Source organism: Aquarana catesbeiana, linkage group LG06 (genome assembly GCF_042186555.1).
Source record: "Aquarana catesbeiana isolate 2022-GZ linkage group LG06, ASM4218655v1, whole genome shotgun sequence".
NCBI classification, from domain to species: domain Eukaryota; kingdom Metazoa; phylum Chordata; class Amphibia; order Anura; family Ranidae; genus Aquarana; species Aquarana catesbeiana.
This window is the reverse complement of record NC_133329.1, coordinates 244,763,577-244,790,926: the sequence shown is the minus strand read 5'-3', so window position 1 is coordinate 244,790,926 and position 27,350 is coordinate 244,763,577. Positions and strand designations below refer to the sequence as shown.

The following is a 27,350-nucleotide window of genomic DNA, read 5'->3' as shown; positions in this document are numbered from 1 at the left end:
CTCCTTCCACGTGCTGAATCTGATCACAGCTAAAATAGCAGAGTTCTCTACTGAAAATGTGGTCCTACTGGAAGATTTTAATTTGGTTCCGGACTCTGGGCTGGACAGACTCATGGCTACTGGCACCACACAGTGATAGTGGTCATTCCCAAACCAGCGAAGGACCCTACCCTGTGTTTTTCTTATTGCCCTATTTCCCTCCTCAATGTAGACACTAAAATACTATCCAAGATCCTAGCCAATAGATTAAATACAGTCATCATGGCCCTAAAACACCCTGACCAGACGGGCTTCATGCTGGGCCGAGGCACTGACAACAATATCGGCAGACTCCATACTTACATTGCTATAGCTGATCCCAACGACCCGGACGTGGTGGCCTCGCTCGATGCCGAAAAGGCTTTCGACTCGGTCGAGTGGGGCTACTAGTGGGCGGTTTTGTCTAGATTCGGGTTTGGGCCCCGATTCAGGTCCTGGCTGCGGATGCTGTATGCCCACCCTTGAGCTCGTATCCGTACCAATGGGAACCTGTCGGAGGTTTTCACCTTAGGGAGGGGGGCACGTCGGGGTGCCCACTCTCCCTGGCATTGTTTGCCTTGGCACTGGAACCACTTGCCATTCTCCTTAGAGCTGACCCAACAGTTAGCGGCATACGAGTATGTACAGTGGAGGAAAAGATATCCCCGTACGCCGATGACTCACTCCCCTATCTGGCTCATGCTTCCTCCTCCCTACACTCGGCATTGGCTGTTTTTGATTGATTTGGTGGATTCTCTGGTATCCGTATAAACTGGAACAACATCGGTCCTGTTCCCACTTCACCCATCGTTGCCCCGCATAGACACAAATACACCTCTACGTTGGGTGGACGAATTCACCTACCTGGCGGTGCTCCAGAGCAGCAGTCCTGAAAACGTCTTGTATCTCCCCGCATACCCCGCTATGGGGCAATCCTTTGTTTTCCCACCTATATAAAATATCTGACCCTGCGGTGTGGGCTACGAGAGGAATTATCACCCTCAGGCAGCTGATGCCGAGGGGCGAAATTGCCTTGTTTCAGGAGCTGCGACGGACCCACCGCCTTCTAGGATTCTTTCAGTTCAGAAACTGGCAGATGAGGCATGCCCATAGAGCCCAGTTCCCTACTCAGGTGACGCTCAAACCTGACTCAATTGAGCACCTCCTGATCTCTGGCATGCTGGAGAGACCCTTGTCCTCCCTTTACCTAAAATTAACAGTAACACATGACGCTAAACTCACATGATCCCTGCACAGATGGAGAGTGGACTTTCCCTCTCCGGGAGACAAAGTATGGGAAGACTGCATTACATCGTTTTTCCCCTCCATGATTGCGGCCAAAGACAGGTTTATCCAGTTGAAGTTTCTGCACAGAGCATATTACACTCCACAAAGGCTAGCTAGAATTTATCCCAGTCTTAGCCCAAGGTGTACTAGATGTACCGAGATGAACCGAGTACCTTCTTCCATATGGTCTGGTCCTGTCCCAAGCTCAGTCCATACTGGCGTGCAGTGGCAGACACTTTGGGGGATATCTGGCAGATAGACATACCTCTGGATCCCCTGAGCTTGCTACTGAGTAGAAAATACTCCCCATTTTACGCCAGAATAGAAATCTTGCTAAGGTGGAAGCTGAAGGATGCCCCTACCAAAGAATCGTGGCAAAAGATGATCAATAGCATGTTGCCACGCTACCGGATCACATACGAGAGTAGAAATTGCTCGGGGAAGTTTGATAAGGTTTGGTTGAACTGGATTGATGCCTGTGGTTGATCCTCAGTTACTTAAATGGTGCCCCACCTTCGTGGCCCTGGGTTCGGACAGATGTCTCCTTGTCCCCTCCCCCTCCCTGGAAGGTATCCCTGCTCATACCACTCACTTCATGCTCACCAAGCTCTGTCCCCCGGTCTACCCGTCCCCCTTTTTTGGTTCTCCCCCACTCTCCTCTCTCATCCTTGGTAGCATGTAGCAGTGATGGATAGGGTAGGGAAAGAATACTTGCTCATATCAGTTCCATACCCCTGACTGTTTTTAACATACTGGTATAATATGTATTGTATGTGTATACTAATCTGTACAAGAATTTTAATCTCAATGGCGACACTGTGGCTAAATTGTTATTAGGATCTGTAATGCCATGTCAGAAGGAGAATTTTTATTTTTTATTTTTGTGACCCTGAACTGTTTGTACTGTCTTGTTTGTCTAATAAAACCTCTTTGGTTAAAAAATACTTGCCTCTCCAAGTCTTGAACACATGACATCCTCCCATCCTTCATCAGGAGGACACTCTGGAATTAAAAGCCAGTCGGCTCCTGATGCCAAGGCAGATACTAAGGCTAGATAACTGTAATTAAAAAAAAGGGGTGTTTCATATTACACCAGCCACATTTGGTCACGCCATTTTTAGGTGTAATTTAATGTGTAAAAAAAAAAAAGGGAATTGGACAGGAAGGAAAAAGGGATGGAAAAACACATGCACAGTTCAAAGTTCATAAAATAAAAGGTAATCTGGAAACAGTGAGCGCAATCTAGATCATAGTATCATTATGTAACATTACTAGGCAACTGGAGAACTCAGATTGATTACAAAATCCTATAGAGATCTGTTGTCATACAGGAAATGCTCCACAAAAACATTTTACAGACCTTGGTTATTGTAAAAGTACATATGTAATCACCAGAAACATCAGTGACAGTCAGATTAGTACAAACAGCAAAATAAAAAAATAATTACAATGCATCACATCAGCTTCACACGAGTGTAATAATAAAGATTAGTCTCATTCAGTTAACTCACCATGTGACAGAAAAAAAAAGTATATGTATACATTACTTGGCTCAGTGAGGGGTTAATGAGCTCAGCTGAAGCGGGTTGAGTGCTCTGAGCTCTACAATACTCCCAGGAAGCTCCACCCTGGAACCAGATTTCTGTGCAGGACTGGGGAGCAACCATTTGCTTGTATGGTGAGATTAAAGTGTAAGTCCACCTTTGTGAACTTTTTTTTCTAAATTCCAGCTCCCCTATGTACCAATATAGCATCCATGTACTTTTTTTTGCAAAAATATCAAATGTTTCCATTAAATCTAGTCACTTACTTTTCTTGTGTTAATCCATGTATCCAGGTGTTTCCATTAGTAATGTCTTCCTGATCAGACTAGAGGTCATGACACAGGAAGGAGTTGACCAGCTGACCTCATTAGCACACACCCTGCATCATCCACCCTCCCACTCCCAAGTGCACATTTTTTAAATGAAATGCAATCAATCAGTGATCATCCTTCTCACTAAATACACAATATACAGATTGCATAGTGTATGGCCAACTTTATACAAGTACATAGAAGGGAGTGGACAGAAACACTCAGCTGTCAAGCCCCTATCACACGCAGCAATCACCCCAAAGAAGCTTCAGAAATGTTTTATTTCAATGGGTGCACTACATGCGGTTAATGGGACATTTTGGCTTTTGTGGGTTATGTGTTTTTTACTGTGCATTTTGCAGCATTTGCCCCATTTTTTCAAATGGCAAAATGTGTGTTTGTTTCTGTGTTTGGTGTGCCGTTAACAATTAAGAGCACTAAAAGTGCAACTGGTAATTTTAGGTGTAAACATGGCCATACACTATACAATCTGATTGTACAAACATCCATGAAGACAGTGAAGTGTCTGTAGAATTAATGGAAAGCTTTGGATATTTTTGCAAAAGAAGTACATTAATAGAATATTGGTACATAGGGTGAATTTAGAAAAAAAAAAAAAAAGTGAACTTACCCGTTAAGTTTAATCTTGCATCAATCTTTCATTTGGCATGTTGAAGTGGGCAGGAGATGAGATAACAGTCTATGTGGATAGAGCTGTAATATTGAAAACAGGAGAAGGGTCTCCTGGGTTCTGTAAAGTTCACCATACAATCTTCTTTAGATCTACCATCAACTATGTAGTGTAAGGGCCTGCCTGATTGGATACAGAGTGGTTGACTAGATAGGTGCTTCCTCCTATTATATAAATGTGGTAAATCTAAAGAAGATTGTACAGGATTGTATAGTGTATGGCTACGTTTATACACCTAAAATTACTAGTTGCGCTTTCAGTGCCATTAATTGTTAATGACGCACCAAACACAGAAGCAAACACATTTTGCCATGTGAAAAAACGAGGCGCAAATGCTGCAAAACGCACAGTAAAAAACGCACAACCCACAAAAGCCAAAATGTCCCATTGACCACTGGTAGTGCATCCCATTGAAATCAACAGGCTGCCCTATGCGTGTCACAGGAAAAAAAACGAGCCACAAAACATGCGCTCCCACTATGCTAGATGTGAATGGGGCCTAAAAGTGAAATTGGTGCGATAATACAAGAACAATGAAGCTCCATTCACATCTGTGCGTTTTCTTCCATTTGAGAAATGCACTGCACCAAAAATAGCAGTAAAAAACGCACCAAGCTCCGCTCTAAAAAATAAATAAATAAATAAAATTAGTCCTAAAACTTCTTTGGGGCAATTGCTGTGTGTAGGGCAGCCCATTCAGGTGGATTGCCCACTCTATGTGTAATGAGTGAAAATGCTCAAATGCCTCCCCCACTTGTGAAATTAAAAAAAAAAAAAAAAAACGCATGTGGGAATGCGAGTTCCCGCTATGCAGAGTTGTGAAAGGGGCTTGACAGCTGAGTGCTTGTCAACTCCCTTCTATGTACTTGTACTTGTAATAGACCCGGGCATTTAGGCTTGAGCAGCCCATGACATGTTAACTGGCCCCCTTCCCCGCTCTCCACCCTGATGGATCCCCTGGGAGGGGGGAACCCGGCAGAGGGGTGGGGGGGAGGTGGGACCAGGAAAGAGCATATGGGGGGGTGGAGAGCACAGGGAGGAACCTTGAGATCATGGGGTGGGACGGGAGCACAGGGGAGAGGCAGAGAACACAGGGAGGAAGAGGAGAGCATGGGGGGATGTGGAGAGCACAGGGGGGCGGCAGAAAGCATGGGGGACAGCAGTGAAGAGCAGGGGTGGGGGCAGCGGCGGAGAGCACAGGGGGGCAGCGGTGGAGAGCAGGGGTGGGGGCAGCGGCGGAGAGCACGGGGGGCGCAGCGGCGGAGAGCACGGGGGGCGCAGCGGTGGAAAGCATAGGGGGATGTGGAGAGCACAAGGGTGGCGGTGGCGGAGAGCACAGGGGGAAGGTGGAGGGCACAAGGGGGCAAAGAGGATGGGTGGGGTGGAGAGCACGGGGGGAGCAGCAGAAAGAAGCAGGATAGGAGGAGCAGTGGGGGTGGCTGCATATAGAAGAATCATTTTCTCCATCCTCCGCCTGCAGTCTCAGAATTCTGGCTTCTCCTCTCCCTCTCGCAGGCATTCAGAGACTGCAGGAGGAAGATGGAGAGAATGATTCTTCTATATGCAGCCGCCCCCACTGCTCCTCCTATCCAGGTTACGGAGGGGGGGGGAGCACTCACGTTCTCTCTCATCCGTCTCCAAGATGTCTGCAGCAGGTGTCTGCTCTAGCTCCTCCCCTTCATAGTCACGCCCCCCGGCTGACCTATACGGGTGGCCGTGAAGAGGCCGAAGGTGTCTCCTCTAGCTCCTCCCTCCTTCATTTTTCTGTCCCCTAGCGCCGATGGCTGAACTTAACTGGCAGCCAGGCGGCTGCAGAGAGGCCGGGTGAGCGGCGCGGGCTCAAAGAGCAGTCCAGCTGCCTTGGGCCCCGCAAGGACTTGGGGCCCCGGCCCACTGGGCAAGTGCCCGGTTTGCCCTATGGCCAATCTGGCCTGGTGATCACTGATTTATGTGATTTCATTTAAAAAAAGTGCACCTGGGAATGGGAGGGTAGATAATGCAGAGTGTGTGCTAATGAGGTCAGCTCCAACTCCTTCCTGTGTCATGACCTCTAGTCTGATCAGGAAGAAGACATTACTAATGGAAACGTCTGGATACATGGATTAACACAAGAAAAATAAGTGACTGTAGATTTATTGGAAAGTGTTGATATTTTTGCAAGAAAAGTACATGAATGCTATATTGGTGCATAGGGGAGCTGGAATTTAGAAGAAAAAAAAAAAAAAGTGTACGCAGGTGAACTTACCCTTTAAGTCTGTGTGACTATGGACTCATTTATTCTGTGTGAAAGTCAAGTGTCTGGACAGCAGTAGTTTGTTCCAGGACAAGTAGTTAGGTTCCTGTGTTTGTAGTTCGACACTATATATATATATATATATATATATATATATATATATATATATATATATATATATATATATTTTACACACACACATACACATGGCCTCAAGCACACTGGGGCTCTCCTAAACTCTTGTCCCCTGGCAGAAGGAAAGCAGCTGCAAAAATGCTCATAAGCCATGCTTTTTTAAGAGTGTTTAGAAGCGTCACATACTTCGGCATTTATTCAGGTCATTGGGCAGAATATTAATTTATTCTGATGAATGAAATGAAAAAACGCTGAAGCAATAATCAACATAATCGATTGTGTAGTGGGTGCCAGCTGCGTTCCACATAGAGAGACACACAACAGCTGCGGGCTATCCCCCTACGCTGGTATTCAGGAGAACGGCGTTTGCTGGGATCGCCACCTGCCCTGATGCTCCTTTCCCCTCCCTCCCCATTGGCCACAGGGAAGAACCAATTAGGAAGACCGGAGGAGGATCTTGAGACGTAGTCCAAATGAACAGGCGGCTCGTAGAACGAGAGCAGAGACTACAGTCCCCAGCCTGCTGAAATGAGAGGGGAGGGCCAGCCAGGAAGGAAAAAAGGAGGTAGAGGGTGGGGGAGATGACCACGAGGCGACTGAGCAGAAAGAGGGCCGCGCTTCTCCCAAGTACTGCTGAAAGAGGGTGCCATCCTGGAAGAGAAAGACCGGAGCACCACACTGGAACCTGCGAGCCAGAGCTGCTGCCAAAGACACAGTCCCGGTTTGCGAGAGTCATCACGGACCACTGGGAGCAAGAGACCGTCTGGCCAGAGGAACCGTTGTTGCTGTGTCGCTGGGATTGGTGAGAGGCCCCCATGGCCATAATCTGTGACTATCATTATCTACTGTGAAAATCAACATAAGAGTGCTACCCAGCCTAAATGCATAAACTAAAACAGAGTTGACATATGCGATTCCAGCTAATAAAATCGATGATAATGAACATACAATAATAAACTGATTGTATAAAAGTCCATAAAAAGTTTATGTGTTTCACAATCTTCAAAGTGCAGATTAAAAATTTTCATTGTGTGAAATAAAGTGGCAACTTGCAAGTGCTGAAAACAAATTAGTCTGTGCAATCCGTGCTCCCCTCTGTGTGCTCACTCACCAGATAGTATGGACACCCATGGACATAAATAAGCGGAACTACACTATATTGCTTGTTCTGCCATTTATTTATACCCTATGATCACATATTGAGGACAACCTGAGTCACAGCCTGAGATATAGCCCAAAGGACTACAAAGCCCAGCCAGCCACACAAGCGCTAGAGACTTCGGTCCTGGGAGTCCAAACTATCTGGTGAGTGAGAGGGCATACAGAAGGGAGCATGGACTGCATGGACTAATTTGTTTTTCAGCACTTTATTTTGCACAAAAATTAAAGTTTGAATCCGCACTTTGAAGATTGTGAAACACATGAACTTTTTATGCACTTTTATACAATTCGTTTATGGTTATACGTTCATTATCATTGATTTTATTAGCTGGAATCACATAGATCAACTGTGTTTTAGCTTATGCATTTAGGCTGGGTAGCGTTCTTATATGGATTTGCACATTTAAAAAGGCAGTCACCTCCGAGAACGGCAACCCATTAAAGTTTTTTTGCACCTAAAAATTTACAATCAGAGCCCTTTCACACTGGGGCGGGGGTAAAACGCCGCTATTATTAGCGGAATTTTACCGTCGGTTTACCGTCGGTTAAATACCACCGCAAAGCGCCTTCGGCAGAGGCGCTTTGCCGGCAGTATAGCCGCGCTGTCCCATTGTTTTCAATGGGCAGGAGCGGTAAAGGAGCGGTATACACACAGCTCCGAAGATGATGCTGGCAGGACTTTTTTTACCGTCCTGCCAGCACATCGCTCCAGTGTGAAAGCCCTCGGGGCTTTCACACTGGAATGAAAGTAGCGGCACTTTTGGGTCGGTTTTCAGGCGCTATTATTCGCGCAATAGCGCCTGCAAACCGCCCCAGTGTGAAAGGGCTAGTAGTATTGTATATACAGTATCTCTGAAAAGTTAGTATACCCCTCACATTTTTGTAAATATTTTATTACATATTTTCATGTGACAACACTGAAGAAATTACACTTTGCTACAATGTAAAGTAAAGTAGTGAGTGTACAACTTGCATAACAGTGTAAATTTGCTGTCCCCTCAAAATAACAACACAGCCATTAATCTCTAAACCACTGGCAACAAAAGTGAGTACACCCCTAAGTGAAAATGGCCAAATTGGGCCCAATTAGCCATTTTCTCTCCCCGGTGTCATGTGACTCGTTGGTGTTACAAGGTCTCAGGTGTGAATGAGGAGCAGGTGTGTTAAATTTGGTGTCATCGCTCTGACTCTCTCATACTAGTCACTGGAAGTTCAACATGGCAGCTCATGGCAATGAACTCTCTGACTAGCTGAAAAGAATTGTTGCTCTACATAATGATGGCCTAGGCTATAGGAAGTTTGCCAAGACCCTGAAACTGAGCTGCAGCACGGTGGCCAAATCCATACAGCGGTTTAAAGAGGACAGGTTCCACTCAGAACAGGCCTCGCCATGGTCGACCAAAGAAGTTGAGTGCACGTGCTCAGCATCTTATGCAGAGGTTGTCTTTGGGAAACAGACGTATGAGTGCTGCCAGCATTGCTGCAGAGGTTGAAGGGGTGGCGGAGTCAGCCTGTCAGTGCTCAGACCACATGCCGCACACTGCATCAAATTGGTCTGCATGGCTGTCGTCCCAGAAGGAAGCCTCTTCTAAAGATGATGCACAAGAAAGACCGCAAACAGTTTTGCTGAAGACAAGCAGACTAAGGACATGGATTACTGGAACCATGTCCTGTGGTCTGATGAGACCAAGATAAACTTATCTGGTTCAGTTGGTGTCAAGCGTGTGTGGTGGCAGCCAGGCGAGAAGCGTGTCTTGCCTACAGTCAAGCATGGTGGTGGGGAGTATCATGGTCTGAGAGAACCATAAATGCCAACATGTACTTTGACATACTGAAGCAGAGCATGATCCCCTCCCTTCGGAGACTGGGCCATAGGGCAGTATCCCAACATGATTACGACCCCAAACACATCTCCAAGATGAACACTGCCTTGCTAAAGAAGCCGAGGGTAAAGGTGATGGACTGGCCAAGCATGTCTCCATACCTAAACCCTATTAGGGTTTCTGTGGGGTATCCTCAAAAGGAAGGAGGAGGAGCGCAGGATCCTTAACATCCACCAGCTCCGGAGGCGTGGAATAGGAATCCAGTGGCAACCTGTGAAGCTCTGGTTAATTCCGTGCCCAAGAGGGTTAAGGCAGTGCTGGAAAATAATCACGGATATGCCCCTCCTTCCCATGTCGGCGGCGCTCTGACGTCTGACGTCTTCGTGCCTTAGGACGTGGCGACGCCGGACACCATTCCGCCGGGGGAACTTGGCATCCGGCGACGGTTTACCTCCCTGCTGACACTCTGGTCGGCTAGTGGAGGTGTGTCGCCGGAGTTAGATGTGGCCCCTTTTCTCTTCCGACGCTATCACTTTCACATGGGATCCCCCGCCCTCTATAGGCGGTACTCATTTACAATCAGCTGGCTTTTATATCTCGGGATGTTGGCATCTTGTTTGCTTCACACCCGAACCTCAGAGCAAGGAGCAGGCTGATTCTCTGATAGATCCTCAGCATATAGTAAGTATGTCTCTTTTCCGTCCATTCATGCTGCAAACCAACCCTTTAAAAGGTAGTGTAATTATATAACCCACTCTGATTGTCATGACTAAAACATTGATATTGGGATGTGTGTAAATCTAGAGTTGCACTGTATAATTAATTGAATTGCCTCATATTAGGCTATGCTCAGTGCACATATATACTTATTTTAGCTTATCCTGCAGTTTCTTTGCATAAGCTTGTATCATATCATCTCATGATTTATATACACATTATTTAATTCATTGATACTTCCTTCCCCTCCCCCTCCTTTCAATTAATATATACCAACTATTAGAGATCAAGTTGATCTTCTTATTAACCCCTTGCATTCAATTCCCCCCTCGTGGGTATAGACAAGCACACACATCATTACCTTACGCTCCTTACGCTTCTTTGCATTGCTAGTTGTTACTAACAGAGTATCCTATAGATACATAGTTCCTTAGTTATATAAAGCCTAATATATACTATATATTGTATTTACACTTAGGATCCTGCACCTAATTATTTATGCTGTTCCTCGTGGACCCCATGGGCCTGGCACTCCTGGCGGACCTGTGATGCAATGCTGCCATTCATGTAGATAGATGAAAGGAGCCTCATACGGTATCTAAACGATAAATAGATGCATCCATAATTTGGTCTATTTTTCATGCAACATCCTTAATTGGCATCGAGGCGATCGGATTCTGGAGTACGACTTGTGGAACTTAGCGTAACTTTTGATCCATATAAACAAACACAGCGGTGTGTACTAGTAAGTTTTTCTACCATCATTAATTATTTCTTTATTCTCTCCTCCCAGAGCTCCCCCCCTCTCTATGTACCCTGATTATTTACATTTCATCTTTGATACATATGAAATTATTTTGATTGGTATACTCTATTCATGTATTTTTCTAGATTATATCATACAACCTCACACGAAACCCCTGAAGAAGGAATCACATCTTTTATATTCCGAAACATGTCGGGTCTCTAAAATGTATCATATATACATGTGGTTCTTTGTATAGAACCTATATTAACATGATATTGGTGCAACAGTTGTATGACATATCCATTGTTTTTAACTCCTATTGTGTCAATCTTTGAATAAAGTTTATATATATTTTTAACAATTATATTATCACTTGATCTATACCAATCAGTCATTACTATCAATCACTACCTTTGTGTACTTTTTCATCCCCTCTCACCCGCAAAATCCCTGGGGCAATTCTCCAAATTTTTGTATTATTTTGGGATAAGGTGAGAGGTTGGCTTTACTCCTTTTTACACTATTGGTAGTCCGTTTATACATATATCTGTTCTGGAAAATAATGTTGGCCACACAATATATTGACACTTTGGGCCCAATTTGGACATTTTAACTTAGGGGTGTACTCACTTTTGTTGCCAGCGATTTAGACATTAATGGTTGGGTGTTGAGTTATTTTGAGGGAACAGAAAATGTACACTGTTATACAAGCTGTACACTCACTACTTTGCATTGTAGCAAAGTGTCATTTCTTCAGTGTTGTCACATGAAAAGATATAATAAAATATTTACAAAAATCTGAGGGGTGTACTCACTTTTGTGAGATACTGTACTCACTACACTTCTCCTTTAGCGCAGGAGTATATTGGTGTATTACACACACACACAAACACATTTATACACTCATTGATTGCCTGTCGTTATCTACTGCCATCATCAGAAGCTGAGCCACTAGGATTTACAGTCAGTCATATATTCACTCAATCACTGCCCACAGGCCTTAAAAACTGCCTCAAAGCATGCCAACAGTAACAGAGCTCCAGCGACTTAGTCAGCTGAAGAGTCAGGACCAAAGACTGCCTCCAATTCTTACTGCCCTTAAGCCCCCACCTGTTTACTTACTTTGGAGAAGTGATTTCAATATATCAACTTGCTTATCACTATACAGGGGTGTGTGTGCACATTTACTACAGTAACTACAGCCAGGTGTGGGGTATTTTCTAATTGTGTATGTACCTTGTTACAGAAGTTTCTCAATTTAACCAGGTGCGCCAGAGGGGCAGAGATTGTTCTTGGAGTTGAGGCACAGCGAGAACCCAAAAACACTAAGTGGCTATTTCAAGGGTGGCGCTACAATTATAATAGATGAAAATAGTTGTCAACCATTTTCATAATCCATTAGTTGGCCTGCATACAGGTTGCTTTATATGTGAACATATCAGAAAATACAGTGCAACACACATACAGCTCAGTACAATGTCCATACATTTCAGCAAGTGCCTGAAAACACATGAATGTGTGATGAGCAATGCCTCATGGGACATGTAGTATTGAGCAGGAGAAGGAAGAGAGCGACTCTAAAAAGCAGCAGTTTTTTTTTTAAACTTACTATAAGTGCACTCTACCATACTTTGTAGTTTGCTATAGGGACACTGAAGGCAGGAAGAGCCAGAAGCATCGGCAGGGGACCTCAGAAGAGGAGGATTGGGGCTGATCTGTGCAAAACCATTGCTCACAGCAGGCAAGTGTAACATGTTTGTTATTTAGAAAAAAAGAAATTTCAATGTTTACAAATCACTTTAAGGGCCCTGTGCAGGGAAGATCAGCATCTGAACCCAGAGAAGCTGGAGGCTGATAGACTGGACATAATATAAAGGCATTAGAATTAAAGTTGAAAGTTTACATTTACCAGAATTGTGCATTTAAAGTGATCATAACCATAAAAAACTTAAAGTCTCAGCCTTTTAATACTAATTTAATAAAAAAATAAAAAAAAAAAAAAAAAAGAAGATTTATATTTACCCTTCATGTAGCTTCATTTCTGACATATAAAATACCCTGTATGTCCGACTTCTAGGTACAGTATATTGATACAGATATATATTTTTATATACAGTATCTCATAAAAATTAGTACACCCCTCACATTTTTGTAAATATTTTATTATATCTTTTCATGTGACAACACTGCAGAAATGACACTTTGCTACAATGTAAATTAGTGAGTGTACAGCTTGTATAACAGTGTAAATTTGCTGTCCCCTCAAAATAACACACACAGCCATTAATGTCTAAACCGCTGGCAAGAAAAGCGAGTACACCCCCTAAGTGAAAATGTCCAAATTGGGCCCACATCAATATTTTGTGTGGACACTCTCATTTTCCAGCACTGCTGTAACCCTCTTGAGCATGGAGTTCACCAGAGCTTCACAGGTTGCCACTGGAGACCTCTTTCACTCCTCCATGACAACATCACGGGGCTGGTGGATGTTAGAGACCTTGCGCTCCTCCTCCGTCCGTTTGAGGATGCCCCACAGATGCTCAATAGGGTTTAGGTCTGGAGACCTTTTACCCTCAGCTTCTTTAGCAAGGCAGTGGTTGTCTTGGAGGTGTGTTTGGGGTTATGTTGGAATACTGGCCCTGTGGCCCAGACTCCGGAGGGGATCATGCTCTGCTTCAGTATGTCACAGTACATGTTGGCATTCATGGTTCCCTCAATGAACTGTAGCTCCCCAGTGCCGGCAGCACTCATGCAGCCCCAGATCATGACTCCCACCACCATGCTTGACTGTAGGCAAGACACACTTGTCTTTGTACTCCTCACCTAGTTGCCGCCACACACGCTTAACACCATCTGAACCAAATAAGTTTATCTTGGTCTCATCAGACCACAGGACATGGTTTCAGTAACCCATGTCCTTAATCTGCTTGTCTTCAGCAAACTGTGGGCTTTCTTGTGCATCATCTTTAGAAGAGGCTTCCTTCCGGGAAGACAGCCATGCAGACCAATTTAATGCAGTGTGTGGTGTATGGTCTGAGCACTGACAGGCTGACCCCCAACCCCTTCAACCTCTGCAACAATGCTGGCAGCACTCATACATCTATTTCCCAAAGACAACCTCTGGATATGATGCTGAGCCCTCAACTTCTTTGGTGGACTATGGCAAGGCCGGTTCCGAGTGGAACCTGTCCTGTTAAACCGCTGTATGGTCTTGGCCACCGTGCTGCAGCTCAGTTTCAGGGTCTTGGCAATCTTCTTATAGCCTAGGCCATCTTTATGTAGAGCAACAATTCTTGTATTCATTTTTTCAAATCCTCAGAGTTCTTTGCCATGAGGTGCCATGTTGAACTTCCAGTGACCAGTATGAGAGAGTGAGAGCGAACACCAAAATGTAACAAGCTGTACACTCACTACTTTATTTTGTAGCAAAGTGTAATTTCTTCAGTGTTGTCACATGAAAAGATATAATAAAATATTTACAAAAATGTGAGGGGTGTACTCACTTTTGTGAGATACTGTATATTATATATTGAGCTATACACATAAAAAAAGTGATGAGATAATCCCGATTGCATGAATCCAGAGCCCCTCCCCAGGATCAAGCAGGATCATCTCATCACTTTTTATGAATTATCTTTATCAATTGGTATTGTGTAATGCTTTTGATACCTTTATCTCCTCCAGTTTGTTTTCGTTATGGGGGTTATTTTTAATGACTTTTCAATACATTTCTGATTATTATGCATGTTTCATATTTCATTGGTATCACAAAGTCCCTCCCATTGTTCCCTTGTGGATTTTATTGTGGCGTGCATTTGTATTCAGCCCTCTTTACTCCGATACCCCTAACTAAAATCTAGTGGAACCAATTTCCTTCAGAAGTCACCTAGTTAGTAAATATAGAGTCCACCTGTGTGGAATTTAATCTCAGTATAGCTACAGCTGTTCTGTGAAGCTCTCAGAGCTCTGTTAGAGAACCTCAGTGAACAAATAGCATCATAAAGGCCAAAGGAACACACCAGACAGGACAGGGATAAAGTTGAAGTAGTTTAAAGCAGGGTTAGGTTATAAAAAAAAAAAAAATCTCAAGCTTTGAACATCTCACGGAGCACTGTTCCATCCATCATATGAAAATGGAAAAGTATGGCACAACTACAAACCTACCAAGACATGGCCGTCCAACTAAACTGACAAGCCAGGCAAGGAGAGCATTAAATCAGAGAAGCAACCAAGAGGCGCATTGTAACTCTGGAGGAGCTGCAGAGATCCACAGCTCAGGTGGGAGAATCTGTCCGCAGGGCAACTATTAGTTGTGCACTCCACAAATCTGGCCTTTATGGAAGAGCGGCAAGAAGAAAGCCATTGCTGAAAGTAAGCCATAAGAAGTCCCGTTTTCAGTTTGCGAGAAGCCATGTGGGGAACACAGCAAACATGTGGAAAAAAAGTGCTCTGGTCAGATGACAAAATTGAACCTTTTGGCAAAACCGCTGTGTGTGGCGGAAAAATAACACTGCACATAACCCTGAAGACACCATCCTCACCGTGAAACATGGTGGTGGCAGCATCATGTTGTGGGGATGCTTTTCTTCAGCAGGGACAGGGAAGCTGGTCAGAGTTGATGGGAAGATGGATGGAGCCAAATACAGGGCAATCCTAAAAGAAAACCTGAGTCTACAAAAGACTTGAAACTGGGGCAGAGTTTCACCTTCTAACAGGACATTAACCCTAAATATACAGCCAAAGCTAAAATGGAATGGTTTAGATCAAAGCATATTCATGTGTTAAAATGGCCCAGTCAAAGTCCAGACCTAAATCCAATTGAGAATCTGTAGCAAGACTTGAAAATTGCCGTTCACAGATGCTCTCCATCCAATCTGACAGAGCTTGAGCTATTTTGCATTGGGCAAACATTTCACTCCCTAGATGTGCAAAGCTGGTAGAGACTGAGAAGAATTATAGGGGTCTGATAATGTTGAGATATATATGTATGTATATAGAGACTGTCGCTTTAAGAATTTCTAATATACTTTCTTGCTTCTTCTTAGACAGAGTTTTCAGTCTATGATGACCTTCACCGCCAGATAAGAAGTAACAGTTTACTCCCTTTTTTGCTCCGAGAAATGGACAGTCTTATCTAGCTGGTCTGAACCAGTACCAAGATGGCGGAGCCCATGTTTTCTTTCACTTTCTATCAGTCACATGATGTAACCACCCATTTAACTGTTCCCTTGCTACTAAGAAGATATGAATGCCAATTGGACTAAACTATATGATCACACCTATAATACACCTAGTGCTTGTGCATATTCATAAAGTATATATTGTTAAACTTGATGTTTTTACGTCAGAGACACTTTCTTCTACGTTCGGCCTGGTAGTGCTGAATATCTGTGTGTGTTGTGTCTCTCCACTGCAGTGTCTATAATAATAAAAAGCACCTACTTATCTTAAGATCTGGACTCACTATCTCATCATTTGTCTTGTTTTGAGACCCCTAAATCGGATTTAACAAAACATACCCAAAAAGACTTGCAGCGAAAAGGGGTTTCTACAAAAGTATTGACTCAGGAGGGCTGAATACAAAAATGCACGCCACACTTTTCAGATATTTATTTGTAAAAAATGTTGAAAACCCATTTATCATTTTCCTTCCACTTCACAATTATGTGCCATTTTGTGTTGGTCTATTATATAAAATCCATTTACGATTTTGGTTGTAACATGAAATACTTTTTCAAGGCACTGTGGAACTCTAGATGACCTCTCTGCTTTATATTAGTACTTTTTTTTTTTTTTTTTTCGACTTTCCTCTTTACCTGCCTGTTCAAGCTAAACCTCCCCTTTCATGTCATAATTATGATCTTCTGTGTACTGGCCTCAAGTGCTGGCTGTGTTGTGTTTCTGTGTCTAACCGTCCAGCAGCTCTCATGTAACGAGAACGCCTCTCAAATCTCCACCATCTCCAGTACCCATCACTGTTTACACTTGTAAGCTCTGTGACTGGTTCACAGCGATCACAAGGTACAGAGCCAACCAGAGTGGCACTTTTCATTTGCATGCTTGATCACAGGTAAACGGTGGTAAAAAGGAAAAATATATTTAATATATGCAGTTTGTAAGATGATAATTATAGCCATTAATTTTTTCATATTTTTTAATAACACACTCACACACGCACACACAGGCACATGAAAAAGGAAGTACTATATGTCAAATTGCAATTGTTGACAGGCATTAAAAAGATCTCGATTTGATACAGATACTCAACATACTACTCAAATACAGATACGTGAACTTTTTTTTTCTAGCCAAAGATTTTTCAACACTGTTTTTAGTCATTCCCTGTCAGACAGCAAATCCAGCTGCTGGACCTCTGAGCAGACTACACTGCAACTGCATAATACAGCATGGCCCGTAGCTAAACAAAGTTTTATTACAAGAGAAAAAAAAAATATCCTTTACCCGCAATGCCGTCCCATCACTTCTAGCACAAATGTCCGTTGATGGCTACAATGAAAAAAAAAACAAAAAAAAAAAAACTATATTATCTAAAAAGGTGAAGATGTTACAATTAAGATCACCAACACTAATAATGATATACAAAGGGGAACACATAATTGCTCATTACCTGTACAGGCTCTGCTTTTTGCTTTGAACTGTTACATAGCACTTATGTACTACTGCTCCTTTTCAGAATACAAGTGTATGGCTCATTGATAATAATGCACTCACCTTGCTGCTGACAGCTTATGTCCACAGGTATTATAGGAAAGGTAAAATAGTTGCTGAGCCACATATACTAGCCATAAATCTTGAAATCTGAATGTGTAATCTTTATACAATCACTGCAATCTGCCACAACTTTGTAGAAGATGACCTACAAAAGCAATCTACTTATTTTACCGTATACCTAGTCAAATACACTTTCATACTACATAATGGTTGTTAGATTTAGGGAAGATTGTCAAATTAAATGCTCCCTCTGGATTCTGATTGGCAAAATTCTAGATTTTATAAAGTTAACAAAAATAAGGTAGAGCAAGCATATCAAATGTTAGTCATGAAAAATAACACCAAGATAAATACTGCAACAATATATCCGCTCAATAGAATACACTATACTTTGTTTTCAAGTGCCAGGGTACGGGTGTGGGTTATTGTTTAAGGTTAGGTGGTAGGTTATGTGTCACAGACATTTTTGAATACTTTGCCCCTTCAGCAGTAAAGTGTCTGTGCCAAGAACAGTGCCCCAGAAATGAATGTGCAACCCTACCCATATAGACTCATTTTCTGGATCCCAGACCTTTAGTTATAGGTGGCTGAAATATACAAAATTAGTCCAAAATGAGGAGGTTCTTCAAAAGAGGAGAACTGGATGAGTAAATGTTATGATCCAAGCACCCCTGCCAAGATAGCAAATCCAGCTACTGGACCTCTCAGCCAGGTTATACTATAGTTGCACTAAAAGTACAGTTCTTCTTTAAAAGACAAGCCACTAATGCCAACTTCCATGTTTCTGTCCACACAGATCGCCTGAAAGTGGAAATATGGCACATTACAAAACTTAAAAATTGTGCGTACATGTGCACTGTGAAGGTGCTGCTGGTTCCACATACTTTACCACTTTTCCCCTCGCCCCTATGAAGCCACTGCAATGTTTCAGTCAGGGCTCCCTGTTTGGGCACCATTGCATTAGCTGCAAAGTCCAGCAGCAAGAATCTACAGATTCCTGCTGCTGGGCTTGACAGTGTGAGGATAGCAGCGACTGCCAAGCCGGTACACTGCACTGACAGACAGACCAGTGGCAGCGCAGCTATTAGTGCCTGTTCGCACAGCCAACAATTACCTGTGGTGATTGCTGGATGCACTTTGTAGATTCTTGCCACTGGGATTCGCAGAGTTGCAAAACTCCCGTTTGAGTGGTGCCCCAAGTAGCAGAAGCTTTGCCCACAGGTGAAATAAGAGGAATAAATTGGTGCAATTAAGAAAACTATTGCGATTGCATTATTTTGCAAAAAGATTTTGGATTAAAACTCCTGATGCATGGGCAGTACAGAAAGCATTCCTGAATCTAGAAAACCACAGTTCAAATGCCTGTTTTTACCATTACTTGGCCACCCATGTAAACCAGGTCTAAAACTCCCGGTACTTCAAAAGCCACAGGTGCTGCTAAGAACTGTCTCATCATTCAGATTAAAACTGAGCTGTGTATGATCACCGGCCTAGGAGAAAGAAAGTTACTCACGCCTTACTCTTTTAAAGTATTTAGGAACACTCTGATCACAATATTACCTAATGCCACACCAATTTCCAATATGCTGAAAAAAAAAAAAAAAAAAAAAACTATTTTCTGTGTATGCTAAAATGTTTGTTACTCAAACATTTCATATTCCTGATATGTGTCTGTTGTACCATGTACTGTACATATGTTAAAAAGGATCACATCCTTTGTGTGAAATACTCAGTGATTATACCATTCCCCCTGCTTTCCCATTTAAAACTGAAAACGCTAAGCATGACAGCTCATCCATCCCAGCATGGTCAGTTTTCTGCCTGTGCTGGGAGCACAGCCTGCCTGTCCTCTAAAAGTCAAACTTGTTCTGACACGCCCCCCCCCCCCCCCCCCGCACAGTCATTCACTGGAAAGGTCATACTTCCATGCACCCCTGCAGTCTCCACTCCCACCTCTCCAAACCCCTTATGCAGCTGAGAACTGCTGTAATCACTTTTAAAAAAATCCTATTTTTTTTTTTTTTATAACAGCTTACCTGTAAAATCCTTTTCTTTAGATGGACATCACGGGACACAGAGCCACAGTAATTACTGATGGGTTATATAGGTATCACTGGTGATTGGACACTGGCTCAACCCCCTATATAATCCCTCCCCTTGCAGGGATACCTCAGTTTTGTAGCCAAGCAATATAGTGTATTAGAAGAGGGGCGGGACCTCTGTGTCCCGTGATGTCCATCGAAAGAAAAGGATTTTACAGGTAAGCGGTTTTAAAAAATCCTATTTTCTTTCTCGAACATCACGGGACACAGAGCCACAGTAATTACTGATGGGATGTCCCAGAGCAATGCTATCTGAGGGGGGGGGGGCCACAACCAAGTAGGGTGCAATCAGACCTGAGGACCCTGTACTGCTGCCTGCAGCACACTACGCCCAAAGGCGATATCCTCATGCCTTCTCACATCCACCTGATACAATCTGGTGAATGTATGAACTGAAGACCAGGTTGCGGCCTTGCAGATCTGAGCCATCGAGGCCCGGTGATGCACTGCCCAAGAAGCACCAATAGCCCTTGTGGAATGTGCCCTGATCTGAAACGGAGGAATCTTCTGTTTCAAACCGTAAGCTTGAATGATCAATTGTCGAATCCATTTAGAAATGGTAGCTTTTGATGCTGCCTGTCCTCTACTGGGACCCTCTGGCAGCACAAACAAAACATCCGTTTTGCGAATCTGAGCAGTCGCTTCCAGATAGGCCTTAACTGCTCTTACTACATCCAAAGAATGTAGTGATCTTTCTTCCGGAGAACAGGGATCTGGAAAAAAGGAAGGTAGAACAATGTCTTGGTTTAGATGAAAATCTGAAACCACCTTCGGTAAAAAACTAGGATGAGGGCGCAGTACCACTGTATCCTTGTGTACAATCAAATAAGGCTCCTTACAGGAAAGGGCTGCTAATTCTGATACTCTTCTAGCAGAAGAAATGGCAACCAGAAAAATTAACTTCCTTGTCAACAAGACCAAAGGAATCTGACATATTGGTTCAAAAGGCTGTTTCTGTAACACAGACAGAACCAAGTTCAAGTCCCAGGGGTTTAGGGGCGCTTTAACCTGCATTGTCGGGCTGGATCCTGACTGGGCAAACCTGTAGCCTGATAGTCCAGGCTTTTAGGGCTAGGTATAGCGCCCGGATCTCCAGAATGTTGATGGGTAAGGTCCTCTCGGTCTTGGACCATAGCCCCTGGATCGTAGACTGTTCCAGAACTGCTCCCCAACCTGACAGACTTGTATCTGTTACCACCGTCCAGGTGACCGGTAGAAAGGATCTCCCCTTCTGCAGGTTTTCGGGTATGAGCCACCAATTGAGGCTCTGACGCATCGCATGCAACAGGTGCATCGGAAAGTCTAATGCCTGAACCCTCTTGTTCCAGGCCGACAGAATACTGTGTTGCAGCATTCTTGAATGAAACTGAGCATAGGGAACTGCTTCGAATGAAGACACCATCTTCCCTAGTAGTCTCATACAAAGACGGACAGAAGGACCCTTCTTGGTCCTGACTGCCAGAATCAGCTCTCTTAAAGCAGTGATCTTTGCCTGAGGTAGAAATATGTTCTCCTGGCTTGTATCTATGATCAGACCTAAATACTCCAGTCTTCTTACTGGTTTTAGGAAAGATTTTTCTAGGTTGAGGATCCAACCCAGGTATATACCCTGAGCCCTTAATCTGGCCAGAGGAGGAGCCAAGACCTTTGTGAACACTCGAGGTGCAGTGGCTATCCCAAAAGGCAGAGCCACAAACTGGACATGGCGCCCTCCTATCTCGAAGCGCAGGAACGTCTGATGAGCAGGAAAAATGGGCACATGCAGATATGCATCTCTGATGTCTATTGATGCCAGAAATTCTCCTCCCTGCAGGGTGGAGACTACTGTCCGAATTGATTCCATGCGGAAGGATTGGATCCTTAGGAATCGGTTCAGATCCCTTAAATCCCTTAAATCCAGAATGGGCCTGACATCCCCATTTGGTTTTTGGACCGTAAAAAGGTTGGAATAGAAGCCCAATCCTTGATCCAATGACCTCCTGCGACAAAAGTCGCTCTAATGCTAGAAGGAGCAACTGCCTCTTCTCTGGATCTCTGGGGAAACTTGACCTGAGGAAACGGGGAAAAGGGAACTCCTGAAACTCTAGCTTGTACCCCAAGGTTACCGTGGAGATTACCCATCTGTCCTGGAAATCCTCCTGCCAGAGCCCTGAGACCTGTCGCAGTCTTCTCCCCACTCGAGTGAGCGGGGGCGCCCCCTCATGCAGAGATCTTAGTGTTTTGCCTAGTAGGCTTCTTCCCCCAGGACTTCTTTTGTCCCTGGGGTTGACTCTTGTCTCTGGACCCAGATGGAGGCCGTCGAGACTGCCTGGAGGCTAAAGCCCCCGGCGTTGGGGAAAGAGTCCGTTTGAAAGAGGGACGCTTACTCTTCTTAACAGGTAAGAGTGCTTTTCCCACAAGAGAGTCTCTTGATATAGTTATCCAAGTCTTCTCCAAACAGCCTTTCACCACGAAATGGAAACCCAGCCAGGAGCTTCTTACATGGTGCTTCAGCTGACCAATTCTTCAACCATAGGATTCTACGTATATGCACCAACCCCAGTGAAAGACGGGAGGTTTGCACGATAGAATCTCTAATGGCGTCAACAACAAAGCATAAGGCAGCTGGAAGGTTAGCCAACCCCTGGGCCTGCTGTTCAGGTAAAACTTTGATGACCTGTTTAACATGGTCTCTTAAGTATTGACAGACTCCAATCGCTGCTACTGCAGGTTGAGCCACTGAACCTGCTAAGGAGAAAACATCCTTCAATAGGGATTCCATCTTTTTATCTACAGGATCCCTGAGCATCTGAGCATTGTCTACAGAACAAGTCAGACTATTATTTACAGATGAAATGGTGACATCAATGGCCGGTATTCCCCACATCTTAATAAACTTTTCTTCCATAGGATAAAGTGTAGAAAACTTTTTCGGCGGAAAAAAAACGTTTATCTGGGTGATCCCACTCAGCATAATGGAGCTTTTCAAGTAAATTATGAACAGGAAAAGCCTGTGCTGTTTGAGGAGGTTTCAGTGACCCTAAAGAAGAAGAGGGTTCTTTAACTGATTCAGATATGGGCAACTTAAATGTGGAGCGGACCAATCCAGTAAGGATCTGCACTAAGACTTTCTCCTCTTGGGAAGTCGCAGAGGGTCCCTCTCCACCTGATTCCTCTGAAGAGGAATCATCCGTCCCATCCCGATCCTCTGAAAGGGATTCCTCTCCTTTATCCCAGGGCTCCTCTTCCTGAGGGTCTTGGGGAACAGAGGAAGGCCTAGTGCGTTTTCTTCCACCAAGTGAAGACGTAATCATGGCCATTAATCTTTCCTCTAAACCATTAATGGTTGAGGAAAAAACCTCCTGTGTAATATATACAGGGGCTGAAGTGCCAGAAGCAGGTATAGGCCCTGACCCCGACGGCTCTCCCTGGCTAGCCGTCCCTGGCCCCTCAGGGGGGGGAGGATGCTGTAGACAGGGGGCCCCTTTAGAACCTGAACGAGATCCCCTAGTGTCTCTGGTTCTTGGGATGTTTGAACCTCTTCTACCCATAATGCAAAGCAACAAGGTGGAGGTATCAAAAAATAAACACTGACTGCTGAGTGATGTAGTCTGGCTAAAAGCCTTGCTACCCAATGCTCAGTCTGGTGTTACTTTAGTAAATGCTGCCTAGGAGAATGCCTGTGTCCCACCTTACATGCGACCGTCAGCTCTGTGTCCCTCCAGAAGGCTTAGTGCACCTGTAATTAGTGCCTTTAATAGCCTGCAGCCGGTCCTGTGGGCGTCTGAGCACACTGTGCTGACGCCCCCCCCCCCTCAACTGCGCCCCCCCCCCTTCGTTTTTTGAAAAAACGAGCGCTTCCCACGCTAGCCGACCCTTCTGAATCAAACATGGAGGAGGGATAATGATGGGCCTGCCTGTGTAATGGCGGAGGCAGCCGCGACAGGGGTGAAAATGCGATGTCTAACCGCCTTACAGATCACCCGCGGCCTCCCCCTAGTCTGGGGGGAGATATCCCTGAGGAGAGCCCCCCATCCCATCTTACCTGGAGCCGGCCGGAGGAGCTTGTACAGCGTTGAACACTTGAGACAGACATCAGCATGAAAAGGTATGTGCTCTTGGCAGCCCCCGGTGGTCACAATAGGCATAGCATGCATTTACCTTAAAGGAGAAACCTACTAGAATTAAAAAATTCTGTGGAATCTCCCTTACCTTATCCAGCCGCAGGGTTCTGTAGTACAGACCCAATCTTCGCCTCTCACGGTGGGCTCCGTTTGAAAAAAACGTCAGAAACTGGGGCCCCCTACGAATAGGGGGATCCACAATTCTGGCCCTGTAAAGCACCCGGCTAGAAATTAGGCTAGAAAAACCATTTTCTAATATGCGGGGTCCAGCTCTCTAAAAAGAGAAGCGTTACAGGTAAGACCTCGTTTCTTCGGACACGAGGCCCGGGTACCATCCAATTCGGCCTAGAAAAGACACTTTGGAATAGATCCGGTTCGCCTGGATAATCCCTTTGGAGCTCAGCACAGGACATCTTTACACGTCCATCACCTAAGACACTGGCGTAAAAACTGAGGTATCCCTGCAAGGGGAGGGATTATATAGGGGGTTGAACTTCCTGGTTAGGGTGTGCCAGTGTCCAATCACCAGTGATACCTATATAACCCATCAGTAATTACTGTGGCTCTGTGTCCCGTGATGTTCGAGAAAGAAAATGCATTTATTATATTTTTTTAAAATAACTTTCTGCCTTTCATTTTTATCCTAAACTGAATGAGTTATTTTACAAGACGATGGTTCACATATACTTTAAAACAAACCTGACCTGGTTGGTTAATATAATGAACTTAGGGGAAAAAATAACAGCACAAATAAAAACAAAAAACAAAAAACAAAAAAAAAAAAAAGGGCTGAAGCTGCTGGATGATGAGCAGGATCCACCATTTTCAAGGTCAGCAATTGCAACTTACAGCTCCTCTTCACACAGGGTTTCTGTTGAGCAATAAATGTAGAAGATACTGAAAAGTGCATTGTTTGATTAAAGTAACCCTGTCAGGGTCCCTTGAATGTAAAAAATATACTGCACCTGCAAAAAGATGACTGCATATACTTAACTTTCCAACAGTGGGTACACCAGAAAGGACAGTATATGCAGTCTTTTTGCAGGTACAGCATTTTTTATTTTTACACTCAAGTGACCCTGTGCTGACAAGGTCACTTTAATATCAAATTTAATTCCAAGATTTCAAAACATAATGAAACTAGCATGAATTATGACATGACGATTACACATTTTATTAGCTTTAAAAATACAAACAGAGTTGTAGGTTTCTAAATGAGCAATTTCCTGCTTTACATCTACGGTAAAAACTGTGACCAATTTGTCTATGAACAAATAGTGAGAGCAAATGTCAACTTGTTTTACATCAAAATCCCTTTGCTCACCTTTGAGCGGTAGTTGTGATTGCATCAATTACTTCCATAATTCTGTGCAATGCCGAATCTGTCCCAATTGTCATATCTGTACCACAGAAGTCATTGTCAATTGATCCAACAAGACCAACAATATTCAAATGAGAGTACTTTGCAGCAACATCTTCAGTTATTTTTTCTGAAAAATAGAAAAATTAACAAAATATATTTACATAGAAGTCACAGTTTATACAAATGTCAAATTTGCAGTAAAATCTAGCACAAACTTTGCTGAAATTGTGTGGGGGCTGAAATGTCCACCACTCCTCTTTCCATTTTATTAATTAAGTTTATCTACGGGCCAAATATTGCATTATCTGTTTTAAAGTCATCCCATAATGCTTTATTATGTGGCATACATCACACAAACATTTTTATAAAAATTCTATGTATCCGAATATACACACTTGGGGGAATAGGAAGGACTAAAAACAGGTCAAATGTATTCATTAACCATTTAACAAAGCACACATATTATGCAGTATTTAGACCAAGGAGTTACCAAGCACTTTTCTCCTTCAGGAGTATATACAGTCAAATGTGTTTTAAAAATATCTGTCTAGATAGGCCAATCATTCTTTTTCTATGGAAAAAGGGAAGAAGGAAGGATCTATCACATCTGCCCCCAACACTCATCAGTGGAACTGGAAAGATGGATTTCAGCAGGTTTGGAATCAGCTTTCATGATGGACAGATTTCTTTCCCAGCAACACATATTTTTGTCCATGACTAGCTTTACACTGCATATACTCAATAACAGGATAATGAAAACAGAAGGGATTTACTTCAAATAATTCATATTGTAGACTTAAAGCATCACTAAATAGCGGACCGCAGTCTAGAACCGGACCGAGCCACTGTCCCATCCAGACCCGTTGTTGCGCCATTTAGGAGTCGCTTCCTTCCCCCGGCCTCCACGGCTATCATTCTCAAGGCAGAGCGGAGATCGGGAGGCACAGCCACACTGGATGAAGGGCGGGAGCTAAATCAGTTAGCTTTCCAGATTAACTAGCAGGTGATAAGTTGCTAGGACACTGGACAGTTCTAGCAACCAATCACCAGCTTGTAATATGATAAGTTAATACATTTTCAAAAAATGGTGCGCTAATTCAACAAATGCAAAATACCATAAATACCAAATACTGCCGAATATCAAAAACTCAGCAGATGAATAAATAGTGGAAAAAAAAAAAAAAAACTAAAACCATTCACAAGTGATATATAGTTCAAGTGATAATGTGTCCCACAAAGTGTTTATACATCCGGACTCCTTCCTTGGGAGACAACTTTTTCCAATAATTGCTGTGTTGTGAAAAAATGATGATCAGTGATATAGAATCCACCACCACCTCTAGGTGAATTGGCCGCTCACCTCAGGCAAAGACCCCCTGGGTCAAATCGTGCCTCTGGTTGAAATATCGCTGTATCCTTGGTCCTCTGTGTTAATCTCCAACTACTCTTCTAGCGTTGCTCAGAGTAGAAAGAAAACATTCATCGCACTAAATTGCTTATATAAATGCGTATTTATTAAATATAAAATACCCACTTACATAGCTGTCATCTTGTACATTGCCTAGAACACTGAGATACCAAGAGCTCGCCTCTTTGCGTGGAACCCGGAAGGAGTGCGGTGAGGAGGCGAGCTCTTGGTATCTCAGCATCCTAGGCAATGTACAAGATGACAGCTATGCGAGTGAGCATTTTATATTTAACCACTTAAGGACCGGAAGAATTTACCCCCTTAATGACCAGGCTGTTTTTTGTGATACGGCACTGCTTCACTTTAACTGACAATTGCGCGGTCGTGCGATGCTGTACCCAAACAAAATTGACATCCTTTTTTCACTAAAATAGAGCTTTCTTTTGATGGTATTTGATCACCTGTGCTTTTTTTTTTTTTTGCACTCTTTTTGCGCTAAACAAAGAGCGACAATTTTGAAAAGAAAACTATTTTTTACTTTTTGCTATAATACATATCAAAAAAAGTTACACAAAACGTATTCATCCATTTAGGCCGATATAAATTCTACATCTTTTTGGTAAAATTGCAATAGGCGTATATTGATTGGTTTGCGCAATCGCGTCTACAAACTATTGGATAGATTTAGGGAATTATTATTTTTTTGTTGTTTTTACTGGTACTGGCAGCGATCTGCGATTTTTAGCGGGACTGTGAAATTGCGGCCAACAAATCTGACCCCAAATTACACTTTTTGGGGACCAGTGACATTATTACATTGATCAGTGCTATAAAAATGCACTGATCAATGTAAAAAGGACACTGGCAGGGAAGGGGTTAACACTAGGGGGCGATCAAGGGGTTAAGTGTGTTCCCTCAGCGTGTTCTAACTGTAGGGGGGATTGGCTGCCTGAGACATGACAGATCACTGTTCC

At 43.5% G+C, this 27,350-nt stretch overlaps 1 protein-coding gene across 2 annotated transcripts in view; it reads right to left on the bottom strand.

The window, feature by feature from the left end:
• Positions 1–27,350, bottom strand: part of LOC141146676 (ATP-dependent 6-phosphofructokinase, liver type) — a 199,051-nt gene that overhangs the window by 141,912 nt on the left and 29,789 nt on the right. For both annotated transcript variants that reach the window (XM_073633124.1, XM_073633123.1), the window contains 3 exons: positions 24,930–25,095; positions 17,131–17,175; positions 2,255–2,363 (listed from right to left, as the gene is read on the bottom strand). In XM_073633124.1, coding sequence (XP_073489225.1) covers positions 2,255–2,363; positions 17,131–17,175; positions 24,930–25,095 — 320 coding nt within the window. The remainder of the gene's footprint in view (positions 1–2,254; positions 2,364–17,130; positions 17,176–24,929; positions 25,096–27,350) is intronic.